This window comes from Mustela erminea, chromosome 13 (genome assembly GCF_009829155.1).
Source record: "Mustela erminea isolate mMusErm1 chromosome 13, mMusErm1.Pri, whole genome shotgun sequence".
In the NCBI taxonomy this organism is placed as follows: Eukaryota; Metazoa; Chordata; class Mammalia; order Carnivora; family Mustelidae; genus Mustela; species Mustela erminea.
In genome coordinates this window covers 3,224,196-3,243,638 of record NC_045626.1, presented here as the reverse complement: position 1 = coordinate 3,243,638, position 19,443 = coordinate 3,224,196, and the positions used below count along the sequence as shown (strand labels likewise).

The window sequence follows — 19,443 nt, the reverse complement described above, 5'->3', positions numbered from 1 at the left end:
CACATTTTAAATTCCATTAAGCATATCATATTTACTTACATTAGTTGTTGTCAAAACACGATTTTGAAAAATTTGAATTTTTCGTAGTTTAAGTAGCTCACGTTTCCTTTGCTCTGTGCTGAGTTGGAAAGTCGGACACAGTTTTAACATCTTTTAGGCAAGGAGGGATGGTGGGCTTTGTCGGCTGTTTGGGAGAGGATCAGGAGCAGTAGAAAGAAAGTTGGCCTGGTATCAATTCTAGCCCTTCCCCTGACTGTTACAGTTACTATGAGAAAATGCTTCTCCTGCAGTGGTTATGCAGCCTCTGTTTCCCCATCTGTGAAATGGGAATAACACCTTCCTCAAATTTTGTATTGTTTTGATGATTAAAATAAAATGTTTTCAATTTGCAGATTCCACCTAAGAACCTTCACTCCTGGCACTTAACAAACCTGTGATCTGTGCCAAATACTAGTAGAGGGAGACAGGTGTGTAATGAAGTCAAATATATGTATCAATGTAATACACTATCATATAATATTTTCTTATTTATATCTCCTGTTATCCCTTATTAATATTCCACAATCCCTTTGGTATTGTTGTGCTAAGTTGCCAAGCTTTTTCATTCATTCTTTCATTTTTTTCAACACTTACTGGTTGAACAATGTTATATGTTGGATACTATTTTAGGCAAGACCAAGATCCCTGCCCTTGTTGCATTTTCTGTCTAGCAGAGAAGGGAGGCTTGGGAGATGCAAGACCAAATTGTATAGAGGACCCTTGTCTGACTTTCCTGAAAGCACGGTGCACCAGGGAAAAGGGAAAGAGATAAAGCCTTTGGAAGAAGCTAGAGAAGAATAGGAAGCTAGTTCCCCAGACTAGGAGGGGTTCAGAGTGGCATGGCCTTGGGGTGTGTTGGCTGTCTTTTTTGGTTTCCTGATGTCACTCGAGAAAGATGGTGAGAACTCAGGGTGGAGGTAGTTAGGTTCTGAACACTGGATTCCTCAAGCTTCTCAGAGTCTTGTGTCCCCAGTGTGACCAGAAGCAGCCAAAAAATTCTTTCCAAAGGGACACATCAGTTGGGCCATTTTGCCTTTCATGGGTAAACTGAAAGCCAAACATTGGTGGGGGCTCTTCCATGATCCTTGGGTGGGAGAGAAAGAAGACCAGCAATAGATTTCTTCCCTGGCCAGTTCTTTGGGTTAAATTCCACTTAGTTCTAAGAAAAAGGAAAGACAAGTAACCTTTGTTGCCTAGCAGATTTATGATTGTGAGTTCATGCAGCACTAAGAGTGTCAATGACTTGTCTGTGGTCACACAGAGGAAAAGGGTCAGAGGTGAGGCAGGAAGGCACATTTTCTCATTCCAGGACAACACATTTCCTCTGCCACATTGTCTTATGAGATCATATAAGGTTTTGTTAATGGGAAACCACATAGCATATGGAAGTAATAGGATTTCAGGACTGATTCAAAATATTTAAAGATACAATGTAACCACAGTTCAGCCCTCAATTGTTAAAGAAAATAGATAGTTCTTTCTGCTTTAGACAGAACTTTCCAGGGTTTCTCCTGGATTCAGCACATTCTGATAGAGAGAACAGAGAGCGACAATGCCCTTTATTCTACTGCATTAGCTGTATTTTAGAAGAAATGCAATGACTGGAAATCTCAGGCATTCTATAATCAGGTTCTCTGCATGAAATTATAGGAAAGAGACCATTAGTGCACCAGCTACAGGTAGTCACAATTAGGGGAGATGGGACAACTTCACAGTAATAATATTTTCCAAGTTTATAGTACTTGACCATGTCCAAAGGTATTGCAAGAGAGTGCTTCTCCTGCAATACATCTAGGTTCGAATTCTTTTCATGAATAGTAGGAGTCAGTACAGCACATTTCCTCCACCCTGCTGAGCATCTACTGGCTGAAGCTACACTTGTGAAAACCTTCACCTATCCCTATGCCTCTCAGAAGTGCTGCTGCAAATCCTCTAGCTCTGTCCCCTGCTGAATTCTTGCTTCCAATGCTTCTTGAGGAACCCCAAAGGTCATCTCAATAAAAACTGTTAGGCTTAAGATTTCATGTGAATAAGTAAACCCCAAGGGGTGCACAGCAAGTCAGTATAGTGTCTAATACTCACGGTTTCACTGCCATTCGTTGCTTACTTCGTTCCAAAGCAGCGAGGTCTTGTTCAAACAACGTATGTGAATGTGGAAAAGCCAGAACTCTATAGGAATTTGGTCCACTCGTCATCAGTAAACAGAAAACAAGGGTGGCCCTCAGGAAAAGTGGTCTCTGTCCTTACCCTTTATGTTGGGTGTCACAGGAAACTAACAGCAAAAACACCTGCACGCCTTCTAGGAGTTTATAATCGAAAACAGATGAGTAGGCGGTGAATGGGGAAGAGGTACCTTTTCTCCAGGGAGCTTTTGGAAAATCACCTCCTTCACAAAGTTTTCCTGAACCAATTACAAATAAAGAGCTATTTTTCTACTTCCAATCTACCATTTTATTCTAATGAGCTTTTTTTTTTTTTCATTACGTGGAAATTTCTTGCACTAATACTTTTACAAATTGGAAGTAAGCAATTTGTTTTCAGTGTGACAACAGCTGTAAGTCCTTATGTATCACCATCTCCAAGATCAGATCAAGAATCCTGCTTGCTTCCCTTCGAAGAACTTCTGCAGCAGCTGCTTAGCTGGAGCGGCAATCCAGCAGACCAGGGAGATGTGCTGGGGCAATGTTTGGAGATTTTGCCATCGTCCCCCATTCTTGCTTCACTCCGCTGTCCTGCCCATTACTCTCTCGGCTTCAAGAAACACCATCACTTTGTATTCCCTAACTTGAAATCTCCCTCCTCCCCTGCCTCATTACTCTTAGCCTACGTCATTCCTGTTGGATCTCTGAAGTCAAATCTTTTAGGATGCTTTTGGCTACAAATAACGGAAGATACAACTAAGAGTGTCTTAAGTAAGAGTGATATTTTCTTGTAGGCCCAACAGGGAGCTCAGAGGCAAGGGGGTTTCAGCACAACACTGAGAACCCAGCTTCTTCTTGCCCTTCTGTTCTGACGTCTTCAGGTTGTGGACCTGGTCCCAGCACAGCTCTTACAGATCAAGGTAACATGGGCAGACAGAAATATCCAAGGCATAAGATAGAGGGCCCCTGCTTATATCCCTCTTTTGGGGCAAGATAAATCTTCTAACCACACTCCTACCCCAGCAGACTTCCAAGGGCAAGGGTTGTATCATATGTCTGAGCCCAAACCCACCACAACAACTGGACGGAGCTCACGATGATTGACTTCCCTTGAGAAAAAGATCGTGTTCCCTCTGAATCCTGAAGGACGAGGCAGGTGGACGTTGAACACTATTTGACTTTCTCTTTGACAGAAAGATGACGGCAGGGGAGACTGGTGGTGGGGGAGACCGCTCCGTCCACGAGCCAAGAACCTCATCAGAGCATGAGTGCGGCATGCCGTCCCCTTTTCAGACTTTATTTTGCTGGAGAGACTGCCCTCCCCTTCAGTCAGCCCCGACTCATCAGACACTACATCAGTAGTCTCTCCTCTAAAAAGAAAATTCAACAGTTTCTGACACCACCTGTGACAAGGGAGAGTCAGGGGGGTCTTGGATAATTATTCGATTCTAACATTGTAGAAATCCCTGGAAATAGAAATGAAAAACTGTCTTTTCGGTAAAGTCCCTTAAACTTTAAGTCACACTCTTACACAGCATAATAGTATATTTATTATACTCACGAGTTTCCAGGATCTCTCCGGGCTGCTCAGGGAGGTAAAAGGACACCCTGGGGAGAAAGGGTGGCAGGACACCGAGTTCGACCCCATGGGCAGCAGGAAGAGTGTGTCTTCAAAGATTACCTTCAGCATCATTAATTCTGATTTTAGGATTACTCCCATTCAGGCGCCACACCTGCTGTCTGAGCTGCTCAGTTATCCGTGTGTCAGAACGGCCCGTAGCTCACTCTCCACAACCATGGGATCTAGAGCCGTGGTCTGATGGTGCAGACGTTACTTGAGTCAGCATGTTGGTGAAAAACCTGACAACAGAGGCCAATGGTCAACTCTGGAGTTGGGATAACGGAGAAACATGCATAGACAGGGCTGCTGGTAGAAGAAAAGAGGGCACTTTAAGGAAAGAGGTAGTGGCATGTGTAGACTTAGGAATCAGCTCTTGGACTTTTCCCCAAAAGCCTATCTTGTGCTCTGAAATAAGACAGTGCTGATGACCAAGTGGCGCATGGGAGCCCTCCAGGGGCTTTGTGCTGTCCAAGTGCCTCTGATGCTGACCTCAGGAGCGGAAGACCTGAGGACCTAAGACAAGGCATCCTGAACAACTCAGCAAGCTATTAGAGAATCACTCTTGGTAGGCGTGCCTAGAGGATCGCCCTAGGATGTGAGTGTCAGAGGGAGGGGGAAGAGAATGGCCCCTGTGGCTTAGCTCCCTTAGGAGCACCCGTGGGGAAGCTGGGTCCGTCGTCATAGAGTGATCTTTTTGCAATTTCTTTTATCTGAAACCTCACATAGCTTTTGAAGATGTAAATTTGTAAGACGTCATGCTTTATGTATTGCATTTTTGGCATCTACTTTAGTTTTTAAGAATGGATGTTGTCTAATTATGCAGGGGAGCTCTGGATGAGGAAATATACTAAGTGTGCATTAAGTAGACAACTTTAAAAAATGGCACTTGTGCTAAGAAGTGTATTTTCTGGCAAGCAACTAATTTATAATGGTCATAGATAAATGCATTAGTATATGAAATGCTTGTCTTTATTTATTGATTTGAAGGGGCAGTATTATATTTTTAAATATGTCTTCTTGATTGGGTCTGTTTTCCATCTTTTGCAAAGTTGCTCATATTTTATATCTGTTGACATTCGCTGCACTTAAATGTTGGAAAATGGAGGCAATTTTACAGTAAAAAAATCACCATTAATATGACTCACCCCTTGCTTTCTGGCATCAGGTAAATAGTTAAGAGCAAAACTGCAACTGTGTCATTTTCTCTCCCCGCTTCCTGTGTACCCTGTGTTCTTTTAAGTGTGCACATCAGAGGTAGGCAGAACGAGATTAAATGAGCAAATTTACTGCACTCAAAGTGCATAATCCACTACCCTAGATCTTTCCGAGCCAATTTAATTTTTAGCTTTATTCTTGGCCTAATGCAATGTTTTAGTTCATTGCGCTTTTTGGATGTGCAGAAGCAAAGATAATGTGTTACACTACATTCATTTAATGTTTCATCAGGCTTTTTTGGTGTATCTACCTTTTGGTTATTTTAAAATGTTTCATCCTTATCACTGCAGTCATGAAATGCAGCTTCATTAACTGACTGCGGGGCGGTTCCGTGGAGCAGCCTGATGGGAGACGAGGCTCGGCCTCAGCCATCAGCGCCGGGAGGCCTGTCTGCCCAGCAGGTTCGTCCTGCCACCAGCTCCATGGATATCTCCACACAAAAGAGCAAGTATATTTCTGATTGAGCCTAGAAATTTTACTGGAGGCCCTCCAGACGCAAGACCCAGACAAAGACCCCCTAAAACTCACGTGGGATTTGTGTTCAATGCTAAATGACAACGGGTAGCTTTTCTCCAATAATGGTAACCATGCAGATACAGTCGGAATGATAGTGTCTCGTGTGTCTCTGCTGCCTTTTGTGTTCATCAGTGCTTGCACACGTAGTCCTTGCTGGTATCCCTCCAAGGGTTGGATGGGCAGCGGGAGAGGCAGCCTTGTGAGCCAAAGCTTGTGCCAAGCACAGACCCACCCAGAGCTGGATTCTACCCAGGCCGGAGGCAGCCTGCTCTCTCTGAGCCCACACAGGGCAAGCTGCTTGTCACCATCAAAGGTGGTGGAGAAAATTCTCCCGCTTGCTCAGGAACACACCTGGCTAAGTGCTTCTCTGGCCAGAAGAGGTGGTGGGAAGAGACCTAGGGCCTCATTTTGGTCATTTATTCCGTGTGACATATTTCGCAGCGCAAGATAAGACATTCATTGCCCAGAAAAGCTCAGCAGTTCACAATCAGTAAAAACAAGGGTGTCCAGCTGTAAATGACAATCACGGCACCATGTTTGTCAGATATTAAATGAGCAATGCTGTAAACCAAGGGTTCTGATTGGCTTGGAGGTGTAAGCAAGCCCACGGGAGACATACTTCCCTGTTTAGCACAGCAGCAATAAATACGGCTCTAGGAGTGCAATGTAAAGACCCACAGGGCAACGGCCCTCTGGGGTGGGGAGTCCCCCACGGGCTTTACACAGTGGGCACAAAGGAGAGGAAGGGTCTGTAGGAGAGTCCCCCGAACCCGGGTCTGAGCCCGTCAGAGGAGATCGGAGCCATCAGACGTACGTTGTGTCAGAGCTGTTTCTGCCTGACTGAATCCGAAAATAAACACCTTTGCTCTCTATCATTACTGTTTCATTAACACCTTGGCCAAGTACTTTGGCCAAAGAGACTGGATTTCAGTGTGATGCTCAATTATTCCAGGCCGGTGTGTAACAGGCCTTGATAATTTCATATCCGCAGTCCCCTGTCTCCCAGCCGACATATCCAGGTCCGTCCACACACAACCGTGAATAAGCACTTACAAATCGGAGAGTGTGCACAAAAAAAGAAAGGAGGGAAGAAAAAAAAAAAAAAAGAAGAAGAAGAACCCGGGAAAGCTATTTAGGGCACCGTTCCCATCGGGTTTTTCTGCAAAGCAGTTTAACTGTAGTTAGTAAGTGCTCAGTGTAATCTAATAAAAGGCATTTTGCAATATTAAGCAAAAAACATCTGGTACCCAGAATTCCCTGATCATTTTTAACTAGATGCAATATCTCTCTCTTTCTCTTTCTCTTACAGACATGTGAAAAATAGCCTAATAAGGATCCTTGTGGTAAAATCAGATGGAAAACGTAGAGGAAGAGCTCCACCGTCTCCAGCAGCTCATTTGAAGCAGCCCCTGCGAGTTCCACGAGGATAATCAGTGCTGGCCCAGTGCCGCCGGATTATTTTGTATATTCATGAAGCTGCTCATCAGCCGTCAGGAGAATGTGCAGTAATCCTTGGATGAAATAAGGCCAATCAGAGGAATAATGAGGAAGGTAATATCTCCCAAGAGGCCTGGAGTGGGTTTTCATCAAACCCGGCTGTAACTCTCCAACTATTTGCTTTACAAATGCAGCCTTTGATCTTTGATTTGGGGAGAAGAGGGGGAGAGACAGACATGCTGCTGCACTGTCCAGCTTGCAAGGATAACAAGCTTGCTCTGGAGGAGGACGAGTGGGGAGAACCTGGCTTTTAAGCATCCGTCAGTTCTTGTTAACTAAAACCTCATAGCCTTTTTCCTTACTGTGCCCTGAAATATATTCACTTAGCAGGTCAATTGGCAAGACGCTTTTTTCTTTTCCTAAATCCTCTGTATACTTGTATATGCGGACCGCAAGCTTTCTCGAATCACAAGGCCCAGGGCTGTGAAAATACGGATCTGCTCCGTTTTTTGCCAGAAAGCAATGAAGACCTGCTAGTGAGCGTGGAGAACCATGCCAGAGCTGGGAGAGCCCCAGTGAGTTACACGGGAAGTAGCTCCATTGTTTCGATCGAATTTACTTCATCTTCATCAAGCCAGAAAAGCAAAACTAAAACCACGCAGAGGTGTGGGGGAACTAAACCCCATAATGCATTCATACAGTTTTCCTCTTCCAAGACGAGCCAGCCCAGGCAGCAAGGCCAGTAAGCCGCACGCGTCATTGGCCCTGTGTGTGTGTGTGTGTGTGTGTGTGTCTGCAGGTTGCCTAGATGTCTCCCACAGATCTCCCGCAAGTCTGGCGACAGAGACATCCTTCTGGTTAGACCAGGGGACGCATGTGATGGAAAGAGAGTGCCTGATCAGCGTGATCACCATTGTTTCTCTTCTTCTCTCCCCACACCCTCCCTTCTTACTGGGATTCCTGGCCCTTCTCCCCGAAAGTCACCGTGCCTCTCTTGCTACACGCAGACACGGTACACCTCCTCCCACCTTGCAAAAATAAGTTACATTCTTTCCTGTCTTTACGCAGCAATCGAAATAATGATGGCTCGTCTTGGTTGAAGAGACCGGTTAGTTGAATATTGAACACCAGGATTGTAATGCACCTCTGAGTGGTGGAGAAGAAAAGAGACGTCCCTTTCTTATCTGCCTCATTCGACAAATGCACACCCGTTTATCCGCCACACAAAATGTAGGCATCATCCCTCTATCTAACAGAAAATGCCTGGACACACTCGGTCCTAGCACACGTCTGCTGTTAGGCTTCCCTGGGTTGAGAGCCGCAGACATTTACATTTTCAGTAGAGTTCTTAATGAGAAAGATCTTGTTTAAAGTTTATTATGGATTATTAAGTCTGAAGAATTTCTGTTAAACAAGCTAGTAGCATACCTTGATTATATCTAAAGTAAATCTGATTTCTTAAAAATACATTGTAAATTTTTGCATAGTCTATCATGAAAAACGTTTTATTAATAAGGATTGCTATTAAAAAGAAAGGTAATATATGGGCTCTCACTAATATGAAAAAACTAATAAGAAATTGAGGAAAATTTCAGTATATTAAAAGCACTTCTTTGAAAATTAAGTATAATGAGGTGTACAATAAACAAGGTCAAACAAGTTAATTTGAAACGATGAAATGAGGTGAAAAGGAATTAAAGGAGGTTGCTGGAACAGATTTACTCACTTACTGTATGATGATGTCGTTAACGAATGCTCAGACCACATTATGAGCAATTGACATTACCAGCAGCAGAGATGGTCTTTGGACAGGAGAGATTTCCTATTGCTCTCCTCAATGGGTTTATTAATTGTATTCCTGAGCACCTTGGAACAAGGCAGGAGGATTTCCATGAAGAATTTGAAGCCATATTGCCTTTGAAGCCTGGCCTTTCAGGAAGAGGTGACTTCAGGATCTTGCTTTTGATTCCACTGGACTGGGCTTTAGAATGGGACTATTTTAGAAAATGTGAAAGGGCTAAATTGACATTTGATTCACCCTATTCTGGGATTTTAAACTGTGATGTAAATTAGCTCGAAGCCCGTCTTTCTTCCATTTTCTCTTTTCAAAATGTAATACCGTTAAATGACAGAGATTAATTACTAAAGTAATTATGGTTAGAAAGCAAAGGGACAGTCGTATGAGGCCGTCTTTCTAGAGATGACCAAGTCTTCCTTGACAATTATGCTTAATTCCCACAACGATTGTTCTGTGTGGCAAAGTCCAGCACCACAAGGGCACGTGGGTGTCGCCTGCTCCCGCGGGCAGGGCAGGGAGGTACTAGGAGGAGATGATCCCGTGGGGGGTGGGGGCAGCAGCCTCCCCTCCAGGCGCTCACCTAGGACTTCCACTTACGGGCAGGCAGCGCCCCCCACCCCCGGTCACCGCCTGTTCTCTGCTCCCTGGGCTGGGCAGGGCGGACTCTCGGTGTCTCTGGGTCAAGTCCACCCTGAGGTCTTTCTGTCCCTTCCCCCTTTGAGGATCTCAGGGCAGGAGGACCCCGGGGGGGGAGGGCAGGGGATGGGGCCCGGCCCAGACGCCACGTGCGGAACGGCAGCGGCTGACCCGTTTCCCCATGAATTCGTGTGCGACCCCGTGAGAACAAGGAACGGACGACCCGAGGAAGAGGCTCACAGATGACCGACGGATGGTCTCGCGGGTCTCAAGGAGCACTGTGCCACCTCGGACCGGGTCCTCTTCGTCCTCTGGGGGCGTCACTGCGGCCGCTGCCCGGGTCGGGGGACACGCGCTGTCATCGCCGGCCGGAGCGCAGCGGCCGGGCGCACCGGGCCCGTCCAAGGGGTCCGCCGAGCTGCGCACCGGGCCCGTCCAAGGGGTCTGCCGAGCTGCGCGGCCGCCGCGCCCTGGAGCCCCGGGAGCGCAGGCGGGAGGACCTGCTGGGACGGCCGCGGGCCGCGCCGCGAACCGAACCGGACCGGACCGGAGCCGGGCTGGGCCCTCCCGAAGCTGCGGGGCTCGCGGGCCTCCCTCCCCCGGCCACGCTGCCTCGTGGGCCCGCGTGTCCTCACGGCAGCGCCGGGAGCCCCGAGGCCACCCCCTTCTCGACCGCTGCCTGCCGGTGGCCCACGCGGGGAGGGCGCGGGAGGGCGCGGGAGGCCGGGGCGCGGCGCGAGGAGCGGGAGCTCGGCCGAGTCGGGGTCGGGCTGCGCCGCCGCCTTCCAGGTGTCGCGCGGCCGTGATTTCATCCGTGAACCATAATCAACTTCCTTAATGAAATACGTAATTAACATATTATAATTGTGGTAAAGATGATTTTGACAGAAATCATTTTCCATATCTAATACTATGCTAATTTAATCTGTTCCTTACTCCCCGACATGACCTTTAGTGATTAAGTTTCGCGGCAGAATTGTTTTTTTTTTGGATGGATTGATTTATCCACAGTGGTTGAGACCCCTCTCTTGGCATGGCTGTCACTTCTTTCTCCCTTTCAAGAGGTCCCACGGACATCCACGTGCACTATTCCAGGTGCACGGGGAAAGTTGACCTCTACGTAAGAAGGAAGGGCCGTCGTCTTCCTATGACTCCCAGAAAGCTCATTATCAGCTGATGGATACTTGGAAGGTAATGGCCAGGTGAGCCAAAATCAAAATACTGTATTTCCCCTAAACACTTGACTTATGTTAATTTGAATCCCATGGGTATGGCAAATGTAATTAGTGTAATTAAAATAAGTAAATTCATCAAACTATTTCATTATCCAAGGTAGGATAAAAAGACATAAATACAAATAATGTATTAATGTTGGACCAGAGTTTTCAAATTTATACTGTATTTAATGTGCTGCCTTTCAACATAGTTATATTATCTCAAAACTGTCTTAAATGAATCATTTTATAATGATATAGAATATACATGATAATTAAAGAGAAGTGGCGGAAATTTCTTCATTTTTGACATGGTGAAATAGATTTGGATCTTAAAGGGATATAAGCGGCTTAATGATGATTTAGAACATGCAGAAAGCATGAGACCTATGGCACTTTAGGCAAGTGTTTCTTAAATATTTTTACTTCAACTCATAGTAGGAGAGATGCTGTGAGTTTCACCCAAAACACATATATAAGAAATCCAAAAAGAATTACCTAACAGGACATGCTCTGACCTATTCTATTCTATTCTATTCTACTCTATTCCATTCCATTCTTCTATTGGTACCTTATCCTGGTCTGTCCTATCTCATTCCATTAAAAAAATGCAGTCAAAGCAAGTAAGTGCATTTAACTATTTTATGAGTCATTCCAGATTATAATCAAAGTCACTGGCTGAAGCAATCAAGTTCCATCATTACCTTCTTCTGGCTTTAGCACACAATTCTGTTACACGTGACTCCGTTCTGGTTGGTTCCTCCAAAGATGATTGAAGGATGAGCATACCCGATTTTGTCACACTTAGGAGGTTATACTCAGAATGCATGGATGAGAAGCTTTTAATTCGGTTCAACTTCATCAGTGCTCACAGGTCTGGATGGTGACAAGTCATTCACATTACTTCCTGCCTTACTTTGCTCTTGTGCGAAATGGACTTAAAATGATAAAATTTGTATGCCATCCTTTTGAGTCATAACTAAAGAGAACTACCATTAAAAGAATCAGTTGGATATGCTCAAAATGGGAAAGGAAAACACTTGGAAACTTGAAGTTGTTAATAGTTGCCAAACTTGCTTCATCTACACCCTAATTTGGGGGAGCACCAAGAAGTGGTTGAAATAGTTGTGTTAGATGTTCATTGCATTGGCTTTTGCTTATAGAAATTGTACACAAGCTACATTTAGTACCTGAGCTGACTGGTCTACACATATGTAAGATCATCAGCAATTTGGTCAGCCATTTTTAGCTCATTTATGTAACCCTCCTGAAAGTGGAAAACTATATGCTGTTTAATTTTAGACAAAAGGAGTATCTGCAAGTATCTTAAAAAGTGTATCAAAAATTGAAGTTGCAAGTTTGTCTTCTGACTCCCTGTCAGACAAATCGGTGACGTTTGGCAGTTCTAAGAACTTGAACTCTCTGACTTCTGTGTAAAGAGACGAAGTGAGAATGGCCATGAAAATTGGCCCTTACGAAGATGGGATTGTATAACCCCATGAGTCTCCACCCAGGCAGTATTTTTCCCTTTGGTGTACAGGGTTGTCAGCTTAGAAGTGTTTCACAGACTTAGGTAGACTTCTACCCTTTAGAACCATGTCCTCGTGGTCTGACCAGTTACGAATGCACACCACTGTCTGTTCTCATTTTTATTTTAAAAAGAAGTCAAGATTGGATTTAAATAGATCAAGTTGGAAGATTGGTCTGACAATCTCAACCTTTTCCCCTTAGTTTTATTGAGAGATAATGGACATATCTCATATATATACAATAAAGAAAAAAGAAAAAAAATTCTCCCTGTGATTAGAGCTCTTTGGATCTACTCTTTGAAGAACATTCCTGTACATAGTGCATCAGGGTTCCTATAGTCATGTTCTACAGCACATGTCTAGGACTTATTTTTCTAATAACTGTAATTTTGTATTTGTTGATGTCTTCCTTTCATTCTCCCCCCCAACTCATAAGTTGCCTCTTGTAACCACAAACCTGACCTATTTTTCTGATTTCTAAAAAACTGGATTCCATGCATAAGTGACATCATACAGTAATTGTCTTTCTCTGGCTGACTGGTTTCACTTAGCATAATGCCTTCGAGGTCCAGACCTGTTGCCACAAATAGTAGGATTTCCTCATCAAATATTTTCTGACTGAATAAGATTCAATTGTATATGTGTACCACAACTTCTTTATCCGTTCATCTATCCATGGACTCTCAGGTTGTTTCCGTGTCTTGGCTATTGTAAATAATTCTTCTTTGAACATGAGGGTGCAGATGTCTTTTCAAGTTACTGTTTTCACTACCTTTTGATATATCCCCAGACTTGGAATTGCTGGATCCTAGGGAAGTTCCTTTATTTATTTATTTATTTATTTTGAGGCATCTCTACCATTTTCCATAGTGGCTGCACCAGTTTGCATTCCCACCAACCGTGCTAAAGGACTCCCTGTTCTCCTTATCCTCGTCAACATCTGTTTTTTCCTGTGTTGTTAATTTCAGCCATTCTTACGTGTGTGAGGTGACAACTCAGTGTGACTTGTTTGTATTTTCCTAATGACTAGTAATGTTGAACATCTTTCCCTGTACCCGTTGGCCATTCATATATTTTCTTCCTAGAAATGTTTTATGGAAATGGCTATTTCTAGAATATTTTTTAGAGATGTCTAGAAAAATATTTTCTAGAAATGTCTATTCAGGTATTTCTCCCATTTGTTTAATTTTGTTATGCTATTGAGTTGTATGAGTTCTTTATATATTTTGTATATTAAGTGCTTATCAGATATATGGTTTGCACATTTTTTTCCCATTTCACAGGTTGTCTTTTCATTTGTTGATGGTTTCTTTTGCTGTTCCGAAGCTTTTTAGTTTCTGGGTCTGTGTGTGATTTGGGCGGCATCCTCAGACTTCAGCCACTTCTCCAGTATTTCTCAGCGTTTACATTCTTCTCAGCCCTCGCAAGGGCTCCTCATGGTTTATTCCTCATAGTTTATCATTAAGATCATATACTCTTACTTACTTATTTTGTTGCTCATGCTTTAGGTGTGATTTTGAAAAAATCATTACGTAGACCCATGCCAAGGAGATTTTCTTCTGTTTTCCTCTAGGAGTTTCATGGTTTCAAGTCTTACATTTAAGTCTTTAATCCACTTTGAACTAATTTTTGTGAGTGGTGTAAGATAATGGTCCAGTTTCATTCTTTTACATATGAATATTCAATTATCTCAGCACATTTATTGAAGAGACTGTCTTTTTTCCATTGACTATTCTTGGCTCCCTTGTCAACTATGAGTTGATGATAGTTTTTTGTCTGGGTTTATGTCTCTGCTCTGAATTCAGATCTGTTGATCCATTTGTCCGGTTTAATGCCAGGACCACACTGTTTTAATTACTGTAGTTTATAGATTAGCTTGACATCAGAAAGGGAAGCCTCTTGATCCATCCTTCCTTTTCAGTATTTCTTTGGTTTTTTGGGGTCTTTTTGACTCCATAAAAATTTCTAGGCTGTTTTTCTATTTCTGTAAAAGAAAGCCATTAAAATCATGATAGAGATTATGTTGAATCTATGAATGGCCTTTGGTACTATGGACATCTTAATAATATTAATTCTTCCAATCCATGAACATCAGATAATTTTTCCATTTATTTCCATCTTCCAAATTGAAGAAATTTCTTCAATTTCTTGCATCAATGTCTTATAGTTTTCAGAGCAGAGGTCTATCATGCCCTTGGTTAAATTTATTCCTAAGTATTTTAGTGGTTTTGATACTATTGTAAATGGGGTCCATTTCATTATTTTTCAGAAAGGTCACTATTAGTGTATAGAAATGCTACTAATTTTTGTATGTTAATTTTGTATCCTGCAACTTTATTGAATTTGTTGATTAGTTTTAGTGGGTTTTTCGGTGGAGACTTTGGAATTTTCTCTCTATATAAAATATCATTTGCAGACATAGAATAATTTAACTCATTATTTCCATTTCTAATGCATTTTATTTCTTCTTCTTGCTAGAGTGTTCTAGCTAGGGCTTCTATTACTATGGGAGTGGTGAGAGTGGACACCCTTTTCTTAATCCTGGTCTCCAAGGAAAAGCTTTCATCCTGTCACCAATAAATATGATGTTAGCTATGGGCTTGTCATATATGGCTTTTATTATGTTTATGTGTATTCCTCCTATGTCTAATTTATTAAGTCTTTTTTTATCATGATTAGATGTTGAATTTTACCAAATGCCTTTTCTGTCTCAATGAAATCATTTGATTCTTTTCTTTCATTCTATCACTGTAACATATATTGATTGATTTGCATATGTTGAACATCCTGGGATTAATTCCACTTAATCATGCTGAATAACACTTGAATGTGCTGTTGAATTCTGTGTACTAGTATTTTATTGAGAAGTTTTGTATCTGTGTCCATCAGGAATATTGGCCTGCAGTTTTTCTTTCTAGTAGTGTCTTTATCTGGCTTTGGTATCAGAATAATGCTGGCCTTACCAGATTAGTTTGGAAGTGCTGCCTTCTCTTGGAGTTTTTGGAAGAGTTGGAGAAAGATGGGTGTTCACTCTTCTTTAAATGTTTGGTGAAATTCACCAGTAAAGCCATCTTGTCCTGGGTTTTTCTTCATTGGGAGATTTTTGATTATTTATTCAATAGACTCATTTGTCTATTCAGGGTGTTTTTTTTTTTTTTATTTTCTTCCCAGTTTAGTCTTTACATGTTATATGTTAGAATTTCCCCGCATTTTCTGTGTTTTCCAGTTTGTTAGTCTATGGTTCTTCATAGTATCTCTTATGATCCTTTGTATTTCTGTGCTATCAGTTGTAATGTCTCCTTTTTCATTTATAGTTTTATTGATTTGGGTTTTTTTTTTCTCTCTTTCTTTTTTTCCCCTTGTTTAGACTAGATACTGGATGGTCAATTGTGTTTATCTTTTCAAAGAACTAAATCTTAGTTTGGTCAATCTTTTTAATATTTTTTTATGTTCTCTATTTCATTTATACTACTTAATCTTTATTATTCTCTTCCTACTTTTTCTAGTTTCTTGTGGTGTAGAGTTAGATTGTTTCTTTAGCGTCTTTCATGCAACTTAATGTAAGTGTTAATTGCTACAAACATCCCTCTAAGAACTACATTTGCAATAGCCTATGATTTCTGGTATGTTTTGTTTCCATTTTCATTTATCTCAAGAAATTTTTAAATTTCCCCTTTAATTAATTTATTTTTTATTTTTTTATTTTTATTTTTATTTCTTTTCAGCGTTCCAGAATTCATTGTTTATGCACCACACTTAGTGCTCCATGCAATACATACCTTCCATAATACCCACCAGCAGGCTCACTCAACCCCCACCCCCCACTCCAAAACCCTCAGTTTATTTCTCAGAGTCCACAGTTTCTCATGGTTTGTCTAATTAATTTTTAAAAAGATTTCATTTATTTATTTGACAGTCAGATCACAAGTAGGCAGAGAGGCAGGCAAAAAGAGAGTGGGGGAAGCAGGCTTCCCACTGAGCAGAAAGCCCAGTGCGGGGCTCCATCCCAGGACCCTGAGACCATGACCCATGCTGAAGGCAGAAGCTTAAATCACTGAGCCACCCAGCTGCCCCTAATTTTTTGATCCATTTGTTGTTCAGGGGAATGTTGTTTAGTCCTCGGGTTTTCATGAATTTTCCAGTTTTTCTTTTGTTATTGATCTCGAGATTCATGCCACTGTGGTCAGAGAAGATACTAGTTATGATTTCAATCCTCTTGAATTCGGGGGCCTAGAATATGGTCTATCCTAAAAAATGTTCGATTTGCACTTGAGAAGAATGTGTATTCTACTGTTGTTGGATAGAATGTTCTGTATATGCTTGTTAGATCCATTTGATCTACAGTGTTGTTCAGATCCATTGATTCCTTATTGGTTCTCCGGGTGGTCTATCCATTATTAAGAGTGGGGTTATGTGTTTCGCTAAGCATGATACGCTCTAGTTCCATCCATGTTGTCGCAAATGGCAAGTGGTGATGCAACATGGGGGCTTAAGTGGGTAGAAGAAGAATCAATGAAACAAGAATTGGGAGGGAGACAAACCATAAGTGACTCCTTTTTTTTTTTTTTTGTATCAAAAAAGGAAACAACAAGTTTAATTTAAAAGAAAAGCAAACCCAGAAATTGTCTGAGAAAACAACAGAACAAATTAATTCCTGAAAAGAGTTCTGCATCTTGGCGATCACATTTATTGAAAGCACTGGAAAAAAAATTAAAATGCCCATTAGCGTGCAGAATTTTTGAGTTATCTGTAAATCAACTCATTTCAGGAGTGGAAGAATCCTTGGTCACTTCTTAGTATCAAAATTTACGCAGGTTTCTCTTTTGAATGTCTTCTACATTTAAAGAGGCAATCATACAAAAACTCCTATATTCCAGACACGATAAATTCTTTGTTTCAGCCAACTCTTAATGGAGGGGCAACTAGTACAACACCATCTCCCCGGACAAAAAGCATCGGAATATTCCGTTTTGTTGATTTATATATCTCTTCGTATGTTTCCTCATCAATTTCTATAGTAGTCACAGTTTCTTCCACATCTCCCAATATCATATTTATTTATTTATTTATTTTTTTAAAGATTTTATTTATTTATTTGACAGAGAGACATCACAAGTAGGCAGAGAGGCAGGCAGAGAGAGAGAGAGGAGGAAGCAGGCTCCCTGCTGAGCAGAGAGCCCAATGCGGGACTCGATCCCAGGACCCTGAGATCATGACCTGAGCCGAAGGCAGCGGCTTAACCCACTGAGCCACCCAGGCGCCCCCAATATCATATTTAAATGCTGATCATAAGCATGTAATCTGCCTCGAAGCTCTCTGTCATTTCTCATTTTCACATAAATTCGCTCATCCAGGCTGAGCCTGATGAGATCCAGGGGCTCTTCTACGGTGTTGGTGGTTTGTTGCTGGTCCACGTCGTCCGCCATGTTTCAAACCCTGCGCCCTTTCCCCCATAAGTGACTCTTAATCTCACAAAACAAACTGAGGTTTGCTGGGGGGAGGGGGGTTGGGAGAAGGGGGTGGGATTATGGACATTGGGGAGGGTATGTGCTTTGGTGAGTGCTGTGAAGTGTGTAAACCTGGTGATTCACAGACCTGTACCCCTGGGGATAAAAATATATGTTTATAAAAAATAAAAAATTAAAAAAAAAGAGTGGGGTTATGCATTTTTAGTGATGTGCTTAGTCTAGTTGTATTTAATCCAACTTTTGATAAGATTAAATGCACAGCAGTCATTTTGCTGTTTCCTATGTCTTATGTCTTTTTGTTCCTTTGTACCTTCTTCACTACCTTATTTTGTGTCAAATACATTTTTTAAATTGTATCAACTTAATCTCTTTGTTAATTTCCAAAGTGTTTACTTATTTATTGGTTGTTTATGCCTTGCTTTCTTAGTGGTTGCTGTAGAAATTTTCTTATGCAGCTTACTTTATCACAATCTATTTAAAGTTATCACTGCCTTAATTCTGATAAAATATAGGCACTGTACTCCAGTATAGCTCCATTTTATCCTCCCGCTTTGTAGTATTATTTTCACATACTTTACATCTGTATATGTCATAAACCCAACAGGGTGGTGTTATGGTTTTGCCTTATGCAATCTTATGTTTTTTAAATAAAGTTTTGACAAGAAAAAAATGCATTTATACCATCTTTTATATTTACTCTCGTTTTTATTATTTCTTGTGTACCTCATTTTTCCCTAGGACTGATGTTACTATCTTGTGCCGTATCCTTACAGTCTGAATGACTCCTGTAGTATTTTTCAAGGGCATGCCTGCTAGCAATAAATGCTCTCAGTTTTTGTTTATCTGAGAATGTCTCTATTTTGCCTCCTGCCATTATTTCTTCAAACACCTTTTCTGCTCCTTTCTCACTCTTCGTGTAGAACTCCCAGCACAAGTACAAGTATAATTGAGGATGTTCTGAAGTTGCTGCGGCTCTGTTCATGCTTCTTAAACCTTAGTTCTTTCAGTTCCTTGAATTCTATCATTTCTGTTTGTTCACCTAATTGTTCATTGTGTCCTTCTTCTACCTGCTCAACTCTGTTGTTGAATTTTCCCTTTTAGTTATTGTGCATTTTGACTATAGAATTTTCATTTGGTTCTTTATTTTTTCGATTTTATTTATTTATTTATTTTAAAGAGAGAAAGAGAGAGCACGAGGGCGGGGAGGGACAGAGAGAGAGGGAGAGGGTTAAGCAGACTCTGTGCTGAGCACAGGGGCCAGCATGGGGTTTGATATCATGATCCTGAGATCACGAGATGAATTGAAATCAAGAGTTGGAGGCTTCACTGACTGAATCACCCAGGTGCCCCATATTTCCTTCTTTATTTTATTCTTTTTTTTTAAGGAAGAGAGTGTGTGGACAAGCAGGGAGTGGACAGGGGAGAGGGAGAGAGAGCAAACTTGAAGCAGGTTCTATGCTCAGCATGGAGCCTGATATGGGGCTCAGTCTCATGTCCCTGTGATCATGCCCTGAGCTGGAATCAAGTCAGTTGCTTAACTAAATGAACCACCCAGCCACTCATTTGGTTCTTTAAAAAAGTATGTGCTTCTCTGCTGAGAGTTTCTATTTGTTTAGTCTTTATCGTTTTATTTTCCTTTAATTTTTTAAAGATAGTTTTCTTTAACTCTTTGGATGTGCTTATAATACCTACTTTGAAGTATTTGTCTGCCAAATTCAACATCTGGACCCACTCAAATCAGTTCCTATTGGTTTGTTTTTTACCCTGAGTATGGGTCCAGCTTGCTTGTTTCTTAGCAGCTCTTTTTTCGTTTTCTCAAACAGCAAACA

General features: G+C 41.8%; 1 protein-coding gene across 1 annotated transcript; it reads right to left on the bottom strand.

Moving 5' to 3' along the window:
• Window positions 1–16,810: 16,810 nt before the first annotated feature.
• On the bottom strand, window positions 16,811–17,591 carry LOC116571791 (U6 snRNA-associated Sm-like protein LSm3). The gene is made up of 2 exons (XM_032310140.1): window positions 17,422–17,591; window positions 16,811–17,200 (listed from the first exon to the last, which is right to left on the bottom strand). Exons 1-2 carry the CDS (start codon window positions 17,570–17,572, stop codon window positions 17,043–17,045), a joined length of 309 nt encoding a protein of 102 aa, XP_032166031.1. The 5' UTR covers window positions 17,573–17,591; the 3' UTR covers window positions 16,811–17,042.
• Window positions 17,592–19,443: the final 1,852 nt, after the last annotated feature.